We start from the raw sequence: 20,862 nt of genomic DNA, 5'->3' as shown, positions 1-20,862 counted from the left end.
TGTAGGGAGTGCTCGGGTGATGGCGTAGCGCGTGGCGTAATCTGTGGCCACAGCGATCCACCTGTTCCCAGAGGTAGAAAGAGGAAAAGGACCAAGTAAATCTAAACCAACCCGAAAGAATGGTTCCGCGGGAATGTCAATTGGTTGAAGGTACCCAGCAGGGAGCGTCGACGGTGTCTTGCGTCGCTGGCATGTCTCACACGCAGCTACGTATCTTCGAACGGAGCGAGCAAGCCCTGGCCAAAAGAAGCGTCGGCGGATCCGGTCGTAGGTACGTGACACACCGAGGTGACCGGCAGTGGGGAGGTCGTGAAGTTCGTGGAGAACAGCCGAGCGAAGGTGTTTAGGGATCACAAGGAGTAATGCTGGGCCGTCGGGGTGAACGTTGTGGCGGTAGAGTACGCCATCTCGAAGTGTGAATAAGCGAAGGGAGCTGTCGGCAAGTGACGATTCCAGGCGGTCAATGATGACACGCAAGGACGGGTCACGGCGCTGCTCGTCGGCGACATGGACCAGTGGAAAAACAGAGAACGCAGGCGTCGGTGTCAGTATCAGACGTAGAGGTCGGGTCTTGGACTGGGTAGCGAGAGAGGCAATCTGCGTCCTGGTGTTGGCGTCCCGACTTGTACGTCACTGCGTAGGGATATTCTAGTAGTCGGAGAGCCCAACGACCGAGCCTACCAGTAGGATCCTTGAGCGACGAAAGCCAACACAGTCATGATGGTCTGTGATTACTGAGAAGGGCTTGCCATATAAATATGGGCGGAACTTTGAAACAGCCCAGACGAGAGCAAGACATTCGCGCTCGGTAATCGAATAGTTGCGCTCCGCAGTTGTCAGGAGCCGGCTAGCGTAGGCTATAACGCGGTCGTGTCCGTGTTGTCGTTGCGCAAAGACTGCGCCGATCCCATAACCACTGGCATCGGTTCGGACCTCTGTAGGTGCGGACGGGTCAAAGTGGGCCAAGATCGGTGGATTGGTCAGAATCGTGATAAGGCGTGAAAATGCGGCAGCCTGAGGGGAACCCCACGTAAAAGGCACGTCTTTCTTCAGAAGTTCAGTGAGTGGTCGAGTGATTGCTGCGAAATCTTTCACAAACCGTCTGAAATAAGAGCAGAGCCCCACAAAACTCCGGACGTCTTTGACAGACTGAGGTACAGGAAAAGCTGTTACTGCTCGAACCTTCTCCGGGTCGGGTTGTACTCCGGAAGCATCGACGAGATGGCCGAGCACTGTAATCTGTCGGCGCCCGAAGTGGCACTTCGATGAGTTTAATTGGAGCCCAGCCTTGCGGAAGACGTCAAGTATAGCTGCGACGCGCTCAAGGTGCGTCTCAAACGTAGGAGAAAACACAAGGACGTCGTCGAGGTAACAAAGGCAAGTTGACCATTTGAAACCTTGAAGCAGAGAGTCCATCATCCGTTCGAACGTGGCGGGGGCATTGCATAAACCAAACGGCATAACCTTAAATTGGTAGAGGCCATCTGGAGTGACGAAAGCGGTCTTTTCTTGGTCTTGCTCATCGACGCAAATCTGCCAATAACCAGATCGAAGGTCAATGGACGAAAAGTATTTGGCACCGTGAAGACAATCAAGACCGTCGTCAATTCGGGGTAACGGGCAAACGTCCTTTTTAGTGATTCGGATTAGGTGGCGGTAATCAACACAGAAACGCCACGTGCCATCTTTCTTTTTGACGAGCACCACCGGCGACGCCCAAGGGCTCGACGAGGGCTCAACAATGCCTTTGGCGAGCATCTTGTGGACTTCCTGCTGAATAACTTGCCGCTCTGCCGTGGACACGCGATACGGTCGGCGATGAATGGGAACAGCATCACCAGTGTTTATCCGATGCTTAACAAGGGACGTCTGACCAAGTGGGCGATTGTCAGTGTCAAATATGTCGCGATAGGAAAGCAAAAGGCGATATAGGGCGGCTGCTTGGCCAGGGGCGAGGTCCGGAGCGACCATGGGACGTAATGGGCCGTCGAGGTTCAAGGCATCCTGCGGGTAATCAGGAGGATCTGGAGACGCGTCAGCTGCAAAAGCAGTGACGTGGTCGTCTGTCACTGACCGGAGCGTGGCCACCGCTATGCCTTCAGGTAACACTTGCTTCGTCAAGCCAAAATTGACAACTGGGAGACACATCCGATTAGCGGCAAGGGTAACGACGGAGTGTGGCACAGAGATGTCGCGCGCCAGGAGGACATCAGGAATATGGGCGACGACATAGTCGCCATCAGGCACGGTCGCCATTGAGGCCAGTTCGACGAAGGTTAGGGCTTTTGGAGGTAACCGAACAAACGCTGTAGTGCATAGGGTGTGCGGTTGTTCGGGGCGAACATCGGAAACAAGAGGAAGCTCGAGGCACAGCGTACCGGTGGAACAGTCGATGAGGGCAGAATGCGTCGTCAGAAAGTCGAGTCCGAAGATTAGGTCATGAGGGCAACTGGTCAGCAAGGAGAACAGGACGGGAACTTGGCGGCCAGCGATTCCTACGCGAGCAGTGCACATGCCACAGACGGCAACAGTGGCTCGAGTGACGGCAACACGCGTACGGCTCGAACCGTACGCGCAACACGCGTACGGCTCGAGTGACGGCAGGCGTAAGAACTTTTTTGAGGCGACGACATAGGTTAGCGCTCATTATAGACACTTGGGCTCCAGTATCAATCAATGCCGTCAACGGGACACCATCTACATCTACTTCAATTAGGTTCGTGTTCGTGAGGAGCGTCAATGGAGGATTTGGACAGGACGAACGTGATGCAGCACTACCTCCAAGAGCTGCATGGCCTAGTTTTCCGTCCGGGAGGGTCCATAATGGGTCGGCGACGAATAGCGGCGTGGCTGGGGCGACGGGGACCGACGGCGCTGAGGTGACGGCGAGCGAGTGGGACGACTGTCATCGACGTATACGTGAGAGCTCGAAGGCATACGGCGAGGCGAGAAGCGACGAGGGTCGGCATATGGGCGAGGAGACGGGGAAAAGTAGCTCGAATATGGCGATGACCAGGAGGTGCGGCAGTGGCGAGTGACGTGGCCAATGCGGTGGCAACGAAAGCAAATGGGCTTGTCGTCCGGAGTTCTCCACTCTGTAGGGTTGCGGTATCTGGAATACAGATCGCTGCGAGGCGCAGCTGTCGGCACCAGTCGGACGTCAGGTCGGGAGATGGAGCAGGCAGCAGGAAAACCGAGGTTGGCAAACTCTTGCCGCACAACCTCCTGAATGAGGGAGATCGCTGGGGCTGGTGGGTCAATGGCGGGGTCAAGTGGGCGGGGATGCAACGTGCCAGGACTGGCAGCCTCGATCTCGCGGCGAACAATACGCGTGACGGTCTCATTGGAGGGGGGCGAAGCGGTAAGGGCGACGCAGGACGACGTCGCAGCTGTGTTAGGGAGCCGGGAGAATTGTGGAATGACGCGGCGGCTTTTGGCGAGCTCAAAGCGGCGGCATTCCTTGACAATGACGTCGATGGTAGACACATTGTTGAAAATCAACAAGTTGAACGCATCGTCCGCGATCCCTTTGAGAACGTGGCCAACCTTGTCAACTTCGACCATGTGCTCGTCGACTTTCCGGCAAAGAGCTAGCACGTCTTGTATGTACGAGACATACGATTCAGTGGAAGACTGTACTCGGGTAGCAAGCTCTTTTCTTGCAGCCTGCTGCCGACCGGTCGGATTTCCAAAAAGGCTGCACATTTTGCAGTCTATTTGCGAGCATGACACTGCAATGAAAGGTCAGACTGTTTACCACCGGTCAACAAATGTTTATGCTCAGTGAATGTAATTGATGCAATGCCCTCTCTATCATAGATAAAAGCAACCGCAACAAGAAGCAGCGTTATAAACTCCGTTCGCATAGCATTCTATGAACTAGATGGTATGCTCTTGTACGAAGGGGAGCGCTAAAGCTGTACAGAAGGAAAGAGTACACGAACAAGGACACTTCTTTCCTTCCGTACAACTTTAGCGCTCCCCTTCGCACAAAAGCTGGTCTTACTTTCGTTGCTTGGCAATGCATTTTTCTTAACTTATTGCCAGCCATAACATAAATCACCAATGAAAATAAAGAAGTGTGTGCAAGCCCAGACAAAGCTGTAGGACATGAATTGAGCGCTCTGTAGGAAATCAATTGAGCGCTCTTTATTACTCTAAGAAAAGCAAATGAGTGGTGCCGGACATGTCCGACATCACTAATTTTACAGAAGCCCGTCCGGGCTTCTGTAACGTGTGCGTAAACCCAAGCAATTCAGCGTTTTTCCATTTCACCATAATCGAAGATACTGCCGCTGTGCCTGGAAGATTAGCTGTGACGTAGAGCTGAGCAGCGCAGTGCCACAGCTATCAGGCTACCGCAGCAGGTATGCCGCCCGGGGATCAAACACAAGCGAAAAATATATTCTTTGGTAAAAACATTTGCTGTCTGTAACGACACCCATCTTTCTCTTAACGATGAGCAGCCGCAGTTGCTCTTCCCATGACAATGCTTTTGCATTACCCATGCATCGACGCACGATAGTCTAATAAATTCGCCCATGTACAGCCCGAAGCTGTCTGCCAAAGGCGGAACGAATCTGTAGCTGTCACTGCCTGTATTGCATTCCGAATCGTTTCTACGAGTGGCAATAATCAGCGAAAATTTCACAAGCGGGAAGACTCACGCAGTGTAATCGTCCAAAGTGGATGAAGCACCCGCGGCGCCTTCACGGCTTGTACTCGAGATTCCCTCGTCGATGAAGCTACTAAAGGAAGGAGGCGTGTGTCCGCTGTGTCTTTCTTCAGTCATCCTCGATGCTGCGCTTCTGGACTACTGGCGTCTTTTCGTGACAGAACCACGCCGACTCACCACGCATGCGCAGTCAGTACCAATGATGCAAGGGTCAAATAAAACGTTTGACGCTGCGGGAGCTCGAAAGAAACCGTAGAGCTCATCTGAAAAAAAAAATTGACGATAGGGTGCGCCACTCCCTCGATACTTAAGTTCTATCAAACGCTATTAGGGGCGCCCCAATGATTTGCGATATCTTAACACCACTCATGAAAACAAAGTTACCCGCTCTCCCAGCCAAATTCGTTGACACAAAGATGTCTATATTAATATTGTTTTTTAAGTGGAGTGCTACGGCTTCGGTGCAGGTGAAGCCATTCGTGACTGTTTTGAACGTATACTTGTCGACCCAACTGTTACGGGATATTCACACATGTATTTGTTTATCTTTCACCGGCTAAGAAATGTTAAACGTTATCGCTCGGCGCTGGACGCGCCTGCATGTATCGGAAGTTTGGCGAACGTTACCGATGCTTCTATCCGTCGTCCCTGGTCACCGACGTTTATGTAATCTGACTGTATACGAGTGACGCGAATTGTGCAGTTCATTCTGGAAGACACGCGGGCACCAGAGATTACTGCGGAACCTTCGATGACTCCCGTACAAAAGCCGACGCGTTTCGCCGCTGATCAGATTTCGACGATTGCCGACTGTGTTCGCCGCTATCGTTGTGCTTTGAGTACAACTTGCTTTTGTGGGCACAGGTTTGCCCAATAAAGTCCGTTTCGTCAATTACAATTTTACAACTGTTTTCTTCACCGTTAGAGTCCCTAAATCGGAAAAGTACCACCATCCTTTGATCAATTGCCGCTTCGCTCTCTGCTGTATCTCCGATTGGACGATGATAGCGTACGCTTTCACTTATTTAAAGTTTTTTTTTTCGCCTCAGAGCCATTTGAAAATCACTCTGCGCAGCCGCAGTCGCCGGCAGGAGCCGCGGTGCGCGCCCGGCCTGAAAACTTCAACGAGGACTTTCTAGGGGCGCCACCGTCGACTTGCTTTCGCAAGCAAAAAGTAAAACAAAAAAAGAAACAAGCGCTTTAGGAGAGGAGACGGCGGAGCAAAGAGTAGATGGCGGTACTTTTACAATATAGGGACTTTATTCACCGTCTCTACTACCTGATATCTGGTGGAGGTGCTAGTTCGTTGATGCCCCGGCAAAATTACGATCCAAGCACGAAACCACAGGACAACACCAAATAGCAAGCTAGCCGTAGGCAGCAAGGACTTCTGGCCGAGTACGGACTTCTTCCCGAGAAGACCACAGCGATCAAGCACAAGTCAATGACCCCAAAGGCAGCCCCAGCGTCCCCTATCCTGCTGCAACAATCTCCGGAGCCACCGACCTTCCGTGGATCATCGGCTGAATGTCCTAAAATCTGGCTGGAGACATACGAGAGGAACGCGACGTCAACAAATGGAGTGACGACGACAAGCTGCGCCATGTCTATTTTTCGTTGGATCATGCTGCTAGGACCTGGTTTGAGAACAGAAAGACCTCTCTGGTGACGTGGGGCCTTCGTGAAAACTTTGTGAGGACCTTCACGAGTGTAGTATGAAAGGAAAGGGCCGAAATTCTAGAAAACAGAGTGCAATTACCGAACGAGAACATCGCGATCTTCACAGAGGAGGTGACTCGCCTCTTCCGCCACGCCGACCCCGACATATCTGAGGAAAAAAAAGTTTGGTTCTTGATGCGGGGCGTCAAAGAACAACTATTCGCCGGATTGATGCGCAACCCGCCCAAGACTGTCAGAGAATTTGTTTCGGAGGCCCCAACGATCGAGAAGACCCTTGAAATTTGAGCCAGGCAATACAACCGCCGTGCGCTAACAAACTACGCTGGAGCTCAAGCGCTAGGCGCCGATGATCTGCGATAGACGATCAGAGCGGTCGTACGGGAAGAGCTGCAGAAGTTATGCCGAAGGTCGCAGTCACAGGTGGCATCGATCATTGACACAGTTAAAGAAGAGATTCAGCGGTCACTAGAAGTGCCAGAAGAGCCAGCGTCGCCTTAACCACGGCCGGAAACGATGACCTACGCCGCCGTCGCCCGCCGTCAAGGTCCCATCCGCGCTCGCGCCAGGGCCGCGCAACGCTGCAGTTCTGTTGTCCGCCGCCACCAACACGCCCGTCCGTCGCCCAGCGCAGCTACCAGAGGAAGACGGACATTTGGTGCGCCCCCGACCACCGCCCACTCTGCTATCACTGCGGGGAAGCCGACCATGCCCATACTACGGCTGATGCCCATACCGCGAGATGGGCTTACGAGAGAGAGAGAGAGAAAGCACTTTATTTGCACCCGTCAGAGAGTATGGGTGATCGGGTTGAAACTCAGCTCCCCCTTTCACCGTCTACCTCCCCCCTAGACGTCGGCCGGAATCAGTTGGCTTCCGGCGGCGGCCTGGGCTTGACAGATGGCTTGTTTTTGGGCATGTTCTTCCTGGCTATGAAGGGAGGATTCCCATGACTCTTTGTTCCCATGTAGACCTTTTAGCGCTGGGCAAGCCCAGAGCATGTGATTTAGGGTCGCTATGCCTTCACAGTTTTTGCATTTCGAAGAGTGCACCTCAGGATGCCATTTGTGTAGGATATACGGGTTTGGGAAGGTACCCGTCTGCAGTTTTCGCCAGATTACTTCTTCCTTCTTTGTGAGAGATCTATGGGGGGGGGGGGGGGGGGGGAGGAAAAGTTCTCCTGCCCATTCTATAGTGTTGTAGAATTTCTCTCTATGTGGTTAAGTCTCGCTTTTTGGACAGGGAGAGGGTTCGCCATCAACTCGCCACGTCCAGAGCTTGGCGAGCGGCCATGTGACATCGCTGACTACATCGGCAGAACACAGTGGAGACCCCGACGTCCTTCGTGTCTGCCATCGCCAGGACGCTACTTGCCACCGCAGCGCCGACCATACACTGGCGCCGCCCGGGACCGGTCCGTGAGCCCCTATCCGGGAAAGTAAAAGCAGCAACCGATGGAGGTGCGGTTGCTGTACGACGCAATACCGAACATCATCCGGCGCCGACGACGACGATTCGCGCATCATAACAACGAGGTATCAGCACACCGCCTTGCAAGAGCCTTGACGACAACGCTTCGCCGCCGAAAGACCTGCCGGCGCAACGTAGCATCAGAAGAGCAAGTCGACGCAGCCGTGATCCGATGCCACGACTTAACCGCAACGCTTGATGACACTCTACCGACCCAGATGTGCTACTCGATTGTCATAACGTCACTGTTCTCGTCTACACTGGAGCCGACTATTCCGTCGTCAATGGCGTGTTCGCCGCCAAGTTGAAGTAGGTGACCAACGCTTCGCACGGACCCGATATCCGGGCAGCGAGAGGCCACCTAATAACGCCGGCTGGAATCTGCACAGTGCGAGTCACGGTTAACAATCGCGCTTACCCAGCGAGCATCGTAATCATACCGCACTGCTCCAGGGACGATAACCTAAGCATGGACTTTCTAAGTTGACGCGGTGCAGTCATCGTTTTAAGGTCCAAGTCCGTCGGTACCGAAGTGCCTGCAGACATGGAAGGCGTCATCGAGGGCGATCATCATTTATTGCTTGACCGTGACCTTAACGTCACTAGAGGCATAGCTGAGCTACATGAAGGGAAAGCAAGAGTGATGCTCACAAACTTCCGTCGCGAATACAAGCACATTAACAAATGTACCACGGTCACCTACATCGATGAAATAGTTCAAGCCAGCAGTGCTTTCGCCATCACGGATTCTATCGCACCTGCAACGACGACTGTAGTACCTGAACCAGCTTTTGACGTCAATTAGAATATTCCCAGGCTTAAGAAAGAACAGCTAAATGCCCTCCTGCAGTGTAAGGACTGCGTCTCGTCGTCGTCAAAAATTCGACAAACCCCTGTCGCGAAGCACCGCAGCATAACCGACGAATATGTCCGCCCACTTCGTCTGAGCCCGTACCGAGTTTCGGCTCGCGAACGTGATGTGATAAGGCAACAAGTCGACGAAATGCTACGTGACAACTCCATCCAGCCGTCCAAGAGTCCGTTGGCGTCCCCCGTGGTGTTAGTGAAGAAGGATGGAACCCTACGTTTCTGCGTCGATTATCGTCGCCTCAACAAAATCACGCAGAAGGACATAAACCCTCTCCCACGGATTGACGACGCCTTGGATCGACTCTACAGCTCAAAGTATTTTTCGTCGATGGACCTCAAAACCGGCTACTGGCAAATCGAAGTCCACGAGACGGACCGGGAGAAGACTGCCTTTATAATACCAGACGGACTGTTCGAGTTCGAGGTCATGCCGTTTGGTCTTTGCTCGGCACCTGCGACTTTCCAAAGCGTCATGGATACAGTACTGGCAGGCTTGAAGTGGCAGACTTGCCTCGTCAATTTAGACGCCGTCGTTGTGTTTGCCTCAAGCTTCGAGGAACACCTCCGGTACCTTGCAACAGTTCTTCAAGCAATCAAGACCTCCGGACTAACGTTGAAGCCAGAGAAGTTCCGCTTCGCATATGAGGAGCTCTTGTTTTTGGGCTACGTCATCAACAAGTATCGAGTGTGCCCTGACCCACAGAAAACGGCGGCCATCACTAACTTTCCTCCGCCTACCGACAAGAAGGCAATACGTACATTTCTTGAACTGTGCACCTGTTACAGGCGCTTCATGAAGGACTTTTCATGCATCGCCGAACCGCTGACGTACCTAATGAAGGCTGACGTCGAGTTCAAGTGGGAGACGGCGCAAGTCGAAGCATTTGAACTGAAGCGACGCCTGCAATCGCCGCCAATACTTGCGCAATCGCCGCAAATACTTGCGCCAATATTTGCGCCAATACCCACATCGACGCAAGCAGGTAGGACTGGGCGCCGCCGTGCTTGTGCAGAGGACTGACGGACTAGAAAGGGTTGTAAGTTATATTAGCCGGTCGCTGTCGAAGGCGGAAGCAAATTATTCCACAACAGAAAAGGAGTGCCTCGCCATCATCTGGGCTACATCAAAGTTTCGCCCCTACCTTTATGGCAGGCCCTTTAAAGTTGTAAGCGACCACCACGCCTTGTGTTGGCTAGCTAACTTGAAGGATCTTTCAGGTCGCCTCGCACGATGGAGTCTGAGACTTCAGGCATTCGACATCACCGTCGTTCACAAGTTAGGGAGAAAACACTCTGACGCCGACTGCTTGTCTCACGCCCCGTCGAAACGTGGGATGCCACCTTTCCGTACGTGACGTTCGCATACAACACGGCCGTGGAAGAAACGGCGCACATGGCGCCGTTGAACCTTGTCTACGGAAGAAACCCGGCAACGACACTTGACGCCATGCTACCGGACGTCACCGACGAAGACAATCTGAACGTTTCCACATACTTGCAGCGCGCCGAAGAAGGTCGACAGCTCGCGCGCTGCGCATCAAGAACCAGCAGAGGATCGATAGCCGACACTACAATCTTCGACGACGCTACGTCGAGTACCATCCTGGCGACCGTGTTTGGGTCTGCACTCCGATACGCCGACGAGGAATGGGCGAAAAACTGTTACGACGCTGTTTCTGACCCTATAAGATCATCCGACGTATTGGCGCACTGGACTATGAGGTCGTGCCAGACGGCATTTCGCAATCACAGCGGCGCCGCGCATGACCTGTAGGCGTACACGTGGTGCGTCTTCAGCCTTTGTAGGCCCGCTGACAAACTTAGGGAATTTGTTGCTTTGTTTTTTTTTCTCGTTATTCTGCATGGTTTTGTTTTCGCTTTCGTGCTTGTATATAGCATCGGGACGATGCTTTTTAAGGCGAGGGTATTGACACATGTAATTGTTTATCCATAGAGAAAGAAATTCAACAAGAGGGGACACTCCCATAGAGCCCAGCGGCCGAATTGACAGCAGCGCGCCAAGCGGTTGGCATAGATCACTTCCGGTTTCGGTTTTGGGCGCACGTATTTTGAGCGCTAGAGCTGTCCCGCCGGCTGCTTCTTATTTTTTTTTTGCCCGACCGCGCACGGTCTTCGTGCGGAATCAGTTTATTATTTGGTAAAAATGATAGCGAACGATCTCGTCAAATCCCATCGAATCTGTGCCACGTGCATTTTCACAAAGTAGACGCAAGACCTTTTTGTGAAATGTGGAAATATTTATTTTGCGCTATATAAAAGCTCGTTCCGCGCTGTGTGCGTTCATCCAACGTTGTGACCCGAGGTAAGCAGTAGTTCCCGTATGAAGCTCCATCGGACGGCACCAACTGAAAAAAAGAAATTACAAGCATGTTACATTTACAAGCACGTAACAGCATGCTACAAGCATGTGACATTTTGGTATTTAGACATAGGAATACTGCGTGTAGAGGCGAAACGTGCGAAAGTGGTGAATGGGCGGCATTACAAACAAAAGTAATTCGCTTTTACATACATGGCGTGGAAAATACCCGACTCATCCGAAACAATACCATAAAATATGAAAACATCTGATTTCCAAGAGTTCTCCCATTTCCGGGCATTATTTCCTGCACTTTGGCAGCTCAATTACACGGGCGACTTCGCGTTTCCAAAACTTGGGCACGGGCGACAACGACGGTACGCTGCATACACAGACGGACGCAACAGAGGCTCCATGCCGGACCATGCTAGACGTTCACAGAATTCCTTGTATTTGCACTTAAGACAAATGCGTGGGTGCAAAGCCTGTTTTCAGTCCTATAGAAGAGGGAATTTTCGAATGACAAATTTCTGATATGTTCCTCGCCGTTATCTTTTGCGCGCTCATCCGGCGCCAGCAACCCACTCCCATACGTTATTAGTCTAGGCAATCGCCCATCGCGTTTTCAACAGGCGTGAGCACGGTGTTAGAAGTATATTAGGTGTACGAACGGCGCATCCAGGAAGGGAGAACTTCTGTGCGCGTTTTGTGCAGAGGGCCCGAGATGGCGCCACAGTACTGGTGGCCGAGGTGTGGTATCATGCATGGTCGCTACGGGGCCGCGAACGCCGCTCGAAATAAATAGTCAGCCTTCACGCTATAACGAGCGCAAAAACATAAAAATGCCGAACAAATACGACATTTTGACGATACCGTCATATATATCTGTTGAATATGTTCAGTTCACCAACTAGAAAGTTCGCGATTATAGGATGCCTTCGCATTCGTACATATGAAGTTGTGCCCCTCCACCAGACGTCACGTAGTAGTGACGCTGAATAAAGTCCCTTTATAAGAAATGTACCGCCATCTACTCTTTCCTCCGCGGTCTCCTCTCCTAAAGCGCTTGTTTTTTCTTAACTGTTTGCTTGCGAAATCAAGTCGACGATGGCACACCTAGAAAGTCCACGTTGAAGCTTTCAGGTCAACGTTGAAGCACCGCCGCCGCCGCCGGCGACTGCGGCTGCGCAGAGCACTTTCAACATGGCTCTGAGGCGGAAAAAAACAAAATATACAGAAGTGAAAGCGCGCGCTATCATCGTACAATCGCAGATACAGGAGAGAGAGAAGCGGCGTTGATCAAAGGATGGCGGTACTTTTCTTATATAGGGACTTTAACGCTGAAGTAAACCGTCGTAAAACTGTATGACGAAAATGATTCTTTATGGGGCGAACCTGTGCCCACAAAAGCAAGCTATACTCGAAGCACAACGGAAGCAGCGAACACAGTCGGCGATCGTCGAAAATCTGATCAGCGGCGAAACGCGTCGGCTTTTATACATGAGTCATTGAAGGTACCAAATTATTCCCTGGTACCCGCGTGTATTCCAGAAAGTTCTAGACAATCCGCGTCGCTCATACAATCACATTACATGAGCGTCGGTGATAAGAGACAACGGATAGAAGCATCGATAACGTTCGAGAAACTTCCGATACGTGCAGGCGCGTCCTGTGCCTAGCGATAACGTTTAACAGCCGGAGAAAAGCGGTCATCGGTGAAAGGATAAACATGTATACGCGTCAATATTAACATATGACAGTGACGTCGCGTTGATATATGACAGAAGTGAGTTCGGTTTGTTGAAGTAATGCTTACCTAGTTAGATATAACGTATTAGCCGTAGTATTACAGTATCAAAACGTACTGTCGATCGCCGACTCGAACATTCGAAGCAATTAGAGGTCGTTGATTACGCATAAAAAAATGTGTGATGAATACAACCTGTGGTAACGCTAGCTTTAGCGACATGCCATTTTAGCGACATGCCAGCGACATTTTAGCGACATGCCATCAGCTAAATTTTAGGCACCGATGGCGCTTTAGGGCATGAAAAACCATCCTGGTTTGGCACCGCAAGAAGGGGAGACATATATTTAGAGTGGTGGGTGTGTGTTTCCGATTCTTCGCTGTTGACATCCGAGTGATATTTTTCACTGTCTGTGTCTTACATATTTGCCCAGAGACAGCATTATTACTTGGTCCTTTAAGGAATATGTCCATTCTGGTGTGTGTAGTTTTACGAGCGTAGCCAGTCCACCGCGGTGGTGCAGTGGTTACGGTGCTCGGCTTCTGACCGAAGGTCGCTGTTTCGATCGCGGCCGCGGCGGTCGCATTTCGATACAGGCAAAATGCTATAGAGGCCCGTGTACTGTACGATGTCAGTGACGTTAAAGAACACCAGATTGTCGAAATTTCCAGAGCCCTCCTACGGCGTGCCTCATAATCATATCGTGGTTTTAGCACGTAAAACCCAAAATATTCTCATTGTTACAAGCGTCGCTCGCGCACGGGGAGAAAAATTTCCAGTCTGCCACGGCTATGTTTGGTGGCAGGAGGGTACGAACTGTCCGCAGGCGCCTTTCTTTTTTTTTTTCTGCCTTTGTCAAAGGAGCAGGGCAGTCGGGAAACTTCGTCGGCACGGCGTCTTTTGCCAGAGCCGCCTTTCGCGGCGCACTCACAAGAACGTGTCCTTTGTAGACTGCTTCCGATGTCTTCGTCACGTACCTCGGCTCGAAGTGCTTTTCGCACACGTAGTTAGTCGACTGCAGCACGCGGTCCTTGCGCGGAATCGCATGGCGCCATATCTTCAGGCGGTCCGTTTCTAGGGGGGCAGCAACAAGCAACACTTTTTCAGTGCAGGTCTCGAAACCAGATTTGCACCGTGGCAAAGACAAAAAAAAAAAAAAAAAAAAAAACACTTCTTGCCATTTCACGGCTTGCTCACACGAAGAGCACAGCTTGTCATCGCACCCAAAAAATGAAAACAAGGGCGCAACGTGGCGACAACTGCTTCGACTAGATGGCGACCGCTCGTACACAAATGCTCGACCGGGGCCGGCTCACACGGATGTCGGCCACGCGACCGCTCCTGCCATCTCGCGGCGTGATGGAGCGGAGGTACCGAAGTTCGACTCGGCGAGCGCACGGCGGTGGCGCTCCGTCGTTCCACCTGTACTTCTAACACCGTGGGCGTGAGTACCGAAAGAAGGTATATGTTTTTACGGGGCCACTAAAAACGTCACAAGCTTGTCACTCTAAGATTCATTATACGCCAAACTAACTTTAACACCACGGCCGAGCTGCTTATCGCTAACTGCGTCACAGGGCGCTGTGCGGCCAGCGTGCCTCAAAAATACCCCAGAAAGTAACGAAATTACTTTTCCGTAATGTCTGGCGTCAGAGAAAGCGGCGCTTGGCGATACCGGAGCCGCCGTTTCCGTAATGCATGAAAATCTTTGTCGCAAGCTGAAAAAAGTCACGACTTCTTTATCTGGCATGGCACTCTGCACTGCTAGCGCGTTACGCGTTCATCCTACATCTGTATGCACCGCCCGTGTTGTCATCGAAGACACTTTGTACGTCATCGAGTTTTTTGTGTTGCCCGCCTGTTCTCATGATGTCATCCTCGGGTGAGACTTCCTGTTCCATCATATTGACGTCATCGATTGGTCTCGCGCGCAAGTGGCGCTTTCGCCACTATGTGACTCCCCATCGTTCGGCGCCGACCTCAGTGTTCGAAAAGTCTTCGCTGATGATGATATTGAGCTACGGAGACGTCGGTGCTTGTGACCTTGTCGCGTGAGGCCGTGCCAGACTCAATTGTGGCGCTTTCACCATCTGACATGTTTGCTCATCGCAAGGACTTATTTTACCGTTCTCCGTCCTCAGTGTTCGGTCTGAATCCACTTTGATACCCATCTGCAATCCGCAGCGGTATCCAGTGCCCATACTGCGCGGTGAGACCTTAGGATTTGTTCAAGCTGTAACATGTATTGAAGACCTTGGCGTTCACGATGGCGCCTCCCGTTTATATCTGGATGCCATAACTTCCGCCTCATCAACGCCGCCTTTGGCCGTTTTCCGCAACGCCATCGCCGCAGTCTTTTCGCCGTCTCATCGCACTCAACTTCTTACTCTACTGAACGAGTTCGTTTCTTCGTTTGACTGCAACCAGCCAGCGCCTGTGTCCTCGCTTCTTGTGTGTGCAGGGCAGTTTCGAGATGAAAAGCTACCAAATCGCCCAACTTTCAGTACCTTCACAGCGAAGCTGTTAATGGCTCACTCTTCGATGGTCGCATCCGGCAATAGAAAAAAACAAACGGCCATTGGCCGTATGCAGTATGTGCGAGTGAAAGCGCGCTCTCACGGGGAGCGAACGCAAGGCGGAGAGCAAACGCGACATCCCAGTGTAAGGCGAGCGGTTGGCGAGGAGGGCATCGAGTCACCCATAGAGTTTCATATTACTCTATGGAGTCACCCCATAGAGTTTCATATTACTATAACTAGAGGGCAATGTGGCGCTGCGATCGTTCAACTATCATGGGAATGATGGGAAGTACAGGCTACGGATTGGTATTCTGTTGACTGGCGAACTAGTCTACAGGTATTTTTTTTGTCAATTTTGGTTTCGCTAGTTTTGCTCCAAGCGCAGTTGCTACAATCCGTAGAACACAAACTTACTTGTGGTAGGAAAGGTTGCTGCTTCCTGGCTGTAGTCTGCTGTCGCAAAACGAGTAAGCGCAAAGCCACGACATAACAGTTGCTGGCGCGCACTTCAGAAGAAGCGGTAGGTCAACATAAAATATAGTGAAGCATGCTCGTAAGAGGCCACAAGCGTCCAAGATAGCACTGCAGCAGATGTGTTTAAAAGTACTCGAAGACGTTCATCAATCGTGACAGCCGATGCAGCCTTTCGAAAGAGCGAGAGAGTTCGCAAGTGCGTCTGCGCAGACGCAAGTGCATCTGCGAGAAAAGTTCACTTTCCCCGCGTTCGCAGCGAGCAGGCGTCGTAGCCGACGACACTTGTGTAACATTTCTCTCAAAGGCGCAACAATTTTCTCATAATACAAAATTTTTATTCCCACAAATATTTGATGAGTATTTTTATTTAAGCACATGCACGGCTGTTATTGCTGTTGTGAAAGTAAATAAATAATTATTCAATGGCGCTAAATCAGGCAGAACGATGCATACCCTGGTGGTAAACCATGCTTCAATCTCAAAGTCATACAAACTTTATTCAATGTATTTAGCATTATATAAAACACAACATAATTAAAATTAATTTTTGCACGAAAATGTTTTAATACAGCTTCGTTTACTGCGCCGCATGCAAACGCCACCAGTTTCAAGACAGAAGTCAATCCGAAGCCTGTACTTCCCATCATTCCCATGTAGGTTGAGGCGACGTTCAGGAGAACCCCCGTAGACACTAGCGCCACTTTTCCCTCTAGGTTTTTTATTTAGAAACTCTATGGAGTCACCCTATACAGTTCATGTTCTGAATATGCACCATGATCCCTATCGGGCAGCAGAAATAAGCGTGATTTTCTTCAATAAAATCACTACTACTGCCCGCTCTCCCGCTGCGGCGCATGCGCGCAGCCCTGCTGGCCTCTCGCTCGCCTCTCCCTTAACAGTGTCGACAACGGCGTTAAGCCGTTCCGTCACATAGCGAGCGTTTTGAAAGCGGTTATGTGCGGTCACGCAAACAACGCGCACAACTGTTGTCGACGGCGGCGGCGTTTTCCCAGCGTTCGCACCAAACGCGCTTGGCGTTGGTGACGTGTTTATGAAGAACGTGCCAACCTTTGCCGTACACCCTATGGCGGTGTACCATAGCAACCATAAGGTCATGGTCCCTGCGGTCACTAAATAGATGAAAACCGCCGGATCAGATATATTTCTCGTTCTTTATTAGTTCATTAATGGGCATAACTGGAAATACATAACTCCCACCATAGTACAGCTCCGCAGGTCTTCTATCTCCACCCCAGTGGAAGAGCTGAAAGTTTTTATAAGACATTTAGAAGACCATTATTAGAATATGCTACTCCTGTCGGCGACCCTTACACCCTATCAAACTTAATCATAATCGAAAACATTGAGCGTAAATCAGTTAGATTCATTTCTAATTCTTATCGCCATCCCACGTCAGTTAGGACTCTTCTACAGGATGCGAACCTCGAAACTCTAGAGGTAAGGTGGTATCGAGAGACGCTGAAGAAGTTATACTTAATCGCGAACACGTGTAACCAGTGCCCAACGCGTTCATCTCATCCATTGAGACCAAAGGAGTATTCATCCCGAACTAACTTACTCAAACAATCGTTTTTCCTCGATTCATTCATGAATGAAATGGTCTGCCCGATACTGTACTTGAAAGCCCAAGCCCACCTTCATTCGTGCACGCACAAGCAAAACTATGAAATAAGCTGTTTCCCAGAGCATCCGATACATACTAGATATTGTACGACATAGATAAATAATGCAGACATGGATGTGTAATTCGCCTCATGCGCTCTTTGTGCTTTCAGCGCTCCTTTGTGATGTTTTGCCGTTGTGTATATGCGTGACCTGGTGATTTCTACTATGCTATTGGTTCTGCTTGGGCTTCTGAATTTTCTGTTATTTCTAATTGCGATATCCTACGTTCTTTACTAGGATACCGGTTTTTCGGAATTTTGTATGCTTTTATTTTTTCCTATATATTTTGTATTGTATACCCTCTATTTTGGTACCTTTGTACTACCCGTTACATATTTTTTGTACTACCCACTCCTGCCTAGGATCTGCTAATCAGGCTAGCAGTAAAAAATAAATAAATATAACAGTGTTTTCCACCCCTCGCAAACTGTCTAGGCTCTGCAAAATTAGCAACCCTTGTAGATGCAAGAGGCATGGGTGCCACAAACAGCACGAAACTTGATATGTGGCCCGTACAGACAGCGTAGTATATCAAGTCCCCATCTCGTGTGGCGAATACCACGTAGGGCAGACAGGTCGCTGCCTGAACGAAAGGCTCGGAGGAAATGCAGCACGTTCGCGCGCCCAATTGAAAATGCTCACTCGACCGCAATAGAAAGTTTGCGGGGCGATTAAAAGTAATTAAATTCTTGGGTGTGACGCAGCAAAACCACCATCTCACGATGACGAATGTCGTCGGGGGGGGGGGGGGGGGGGGGGGGGCTCAAAATTAAATCTGACCAGCCAAGCTTCTTTGATGTGTGCGTAAGCGCAAGGACCGAAACGTTCTTGCATTTCATCATTAATGATACGGCCACAGTGGCTCGAACATTACCTGTGGTGTCGAGTTCAGTAGCCCAATCCCGTAACTAGTGGGCTACTTACTGCAGGAGGTATAAAGCGCGGAGTTCAAGCACAAACGAAAATATATTTTCTATAAACACATTTGCCTTCGGTAGCGACACTCCTTTTATTGCGATAGCAATTATATGGACACTCCAAAGCAGATTTCTGCCGTCGGCGTCGCCGTCGCCGTGAGGTTCCGTATGACGTCAATGGAGATGAAATCATCGCCGCGCGCCGCCGAACGCTGTATGTGCGAGTGAAAGGGCGCGAGGGACGCGCGCTTTCACGGGGAATGAACGCACGGCGGAGAACAAACGAGCGTTCTGTGCCGTGCTCCCTTAAGGGCTGCAGAAGTAGGCGTCTCTTTCCTCCTTTACAATCACCATATATGTAGAGCACACGCGCCTTCTTCTGACGCACGAAAGGCCGTTGGGGGGGGGGGGGGGGGGGGAAGGGAGGGGACGTTTAGCTGCGGCACCAAGTGCCTATTTATATCAGAGTCTCCGGCAACAGTCACCAACGCCGCGCGCATTTTGTGCGAACGCGGGCAAAACGCCGATGGCGTCGACAACAGTTCTGCGTGTTGCCGGTGCTGCTGCATGTCCAAGTTTATACAGCTGTTAAAGCTACTATCATTACTCCGTATAGCTCTCTACAAATTTGCTATCGCAATTGATGCTTCGCCTTTCAGGTGAAACTGCGACAACTTTTTTTAGCTTAACAATAAACTGCCACAGCTGCTCTTCCCATGACAATAGTTTTCCATCACCCATACATCGACATGCGACAAGCTAATAAAGTCGCCCATGTACAGCCTGAGGTCGTCTGCCAAATGACTGCTTTAAAGTTGGTGCAATTGTTTAGCTGTCAAAGCTTGTATTCCGGGTCATTTCTACAGGTCGCCATATTTAACGAAAGTTTTACAGGCGGGACGGCTCGCGTACTGTAATTGGTCAAAGTGAATCAAGCGCAAAGGCTTTGCTGTAGTAACTTGCGAAGCCCGAAATACTGGATGGCCTGGTATCTGCAATATGCTTCCGATAACATCGAATCCAACAGTGCGCGAGATCTACAGAATTTGTTCCCGGTATATTCTTCAAAACACCCCGTTATGGTTCGAGCACGTAGCCTAGTGAGCGAGGTACATTGACTAGCAACGGCTATCCTCCTTTTAGGCATGCTTGGAGGCATTGATAAGTATGGTCAAAGTCACTTTCGTGATCGTGGGCTGCACTTCCAACTGACATGGAGGTCAATCATTTCATATTCTAGAAACCTCGCTTCTTACTGGACGCTTCAGCTGCATCCCTGTTTTCCCTGGTACACGTCACCTGTCATATATTTAAACAGCTGTAGGTTGCCTGTTACAGTGCTGTCACCTAAAATGGGAACAAATCCAATGACCCCACATCAACTATCGTGTAACAGTTTTTTGAGTTGTTTATTTCACGCTTTCGACTTTCTGATGTTCACATGGCTTCTCGAGGGCAGTTATAAAGCATTCAATAGCTATTTTTCTTTGTCTTGAACTCGCCATATGGTACTGCAGATTTATTTAATGGTATCTAAGTCTATAACTATCATACATGTTGATCACTGAAATGAAAGCGTATGTATGTTGTTGGGATTCGGGGTAGCGTTTGGGCTGAGATCATCCAGCCAGGGAGATGAGTTCATCCAGGAGTATGAGTGAAAGAAAAATGATTTGTCCGACACATAAACAGTGGGTCCCGATATGAAGCCCACTCCATGTAGGAGCACTTTGACTGTCTAACTACATGTATCAGCACACATCAGAACAGGTCAGGACACACCACTGCACTCAAGGTGTCCGCTTGCTGTCTTTCCTAGCCGTCTTTCCTAGTTCCCTACACAAGGGAATTCAATTACCTCTGTGCGGCCAATCAGAGGGGTCGTACTGTTCACAGAACTCCGCCTCTGCTATCCCACCTTTGAAGCAAGGACCAGGCACAATGGAAACCGGGATTTCACGCTGCTTCCACGAAAGTAGCACAGCTGGTTTCTTGCTCTTCGTGATGGCCATCTTGTCAGGGCCAGGAGATTGGCCTTCGCGCTGGTCACCGCTTCCACGGAACGTCGCGGTCGGGCATTGTCACCGTCTGGGCGACGCTGATAAAAGGGGCTGTCTCGGGGGAAACAACCAAAGAATGACCACTGCCGATTCGGGACGCAACGCTGCCTTAAGTCGGTGAGCAATATTTCATGTCTCGCCATACAATTTTGAGTTTGCTGGTGCTCTCGAATTTTCGGGAATGCATTACGCTGTTCCTGTAGCGCCTGAGATCTGATTAGGCTGTTCATTTCGGTGTAGCATTATTGACAGTATTCCTGGAATTGTGCACATGGTAGGCACGATTTACGTGGAAAAACAACTTCAACGATGAGAATTTCCGGAAAACAGTAGCAAAAGAAATGTTTTAATATGGGCATATTAGTAGCAGCGGAGTCATTCAAACATCCAAACGCAAGATGGCGCATACTCCTGTGCTGCTGCGTTCTGCAGCGTTTTGTTTTGAG

At 50.4% G+C, this 20,862-nt stretch overlaps 1 protein-coding gene across 1 annotated transcript in view; it reads right to left on the bottom strand.

Annotated features, from left to right (window-relative positions):
- LOC125941295 (uncharacterized) overlaps nucleotides 1-4,878 on the bottom strand; it is a 33,447-nt gene extending 28,569 nt beyond the window's left edge. Inside the window, exon 1 of the mRNA XM_049658286.1 lies at nucleotides 4,668-4,878. Coding sequence (XP_049514243.1) covers nucleotides 4,668-4,792 — 125 coding nt within the window. The 5' untranslated portion in view covers nucleotides 4,793-4,878. The remainder of the gene's footprint in view (nucleotides 1-4,667) is intronic.
- Nucleotides 4,879-20,862: the final 15,984 nt, after the last annotated feature.

The sequence above is a fragment of the Dermacentor silvarum genome, chromosome 11 (assembly GCF_013339745.2).
Source record: "Dermacentor silvarum isolate Dsil-2018 chromosome 11, BIME_Dsil_1.4, whole genome shotgun sequence".
NCBI classification, from domain to species: Eukaryota; Metazoa; Arthropoda; class Arachnida; order Ixodida; family Ixodidae; genus Dermacentor; species Dermacentor silvarum.
Note: the sequence above shows the minus strand (reverse complement) of the source record. Positions and strands in the feature narration are given on the sequence as shown.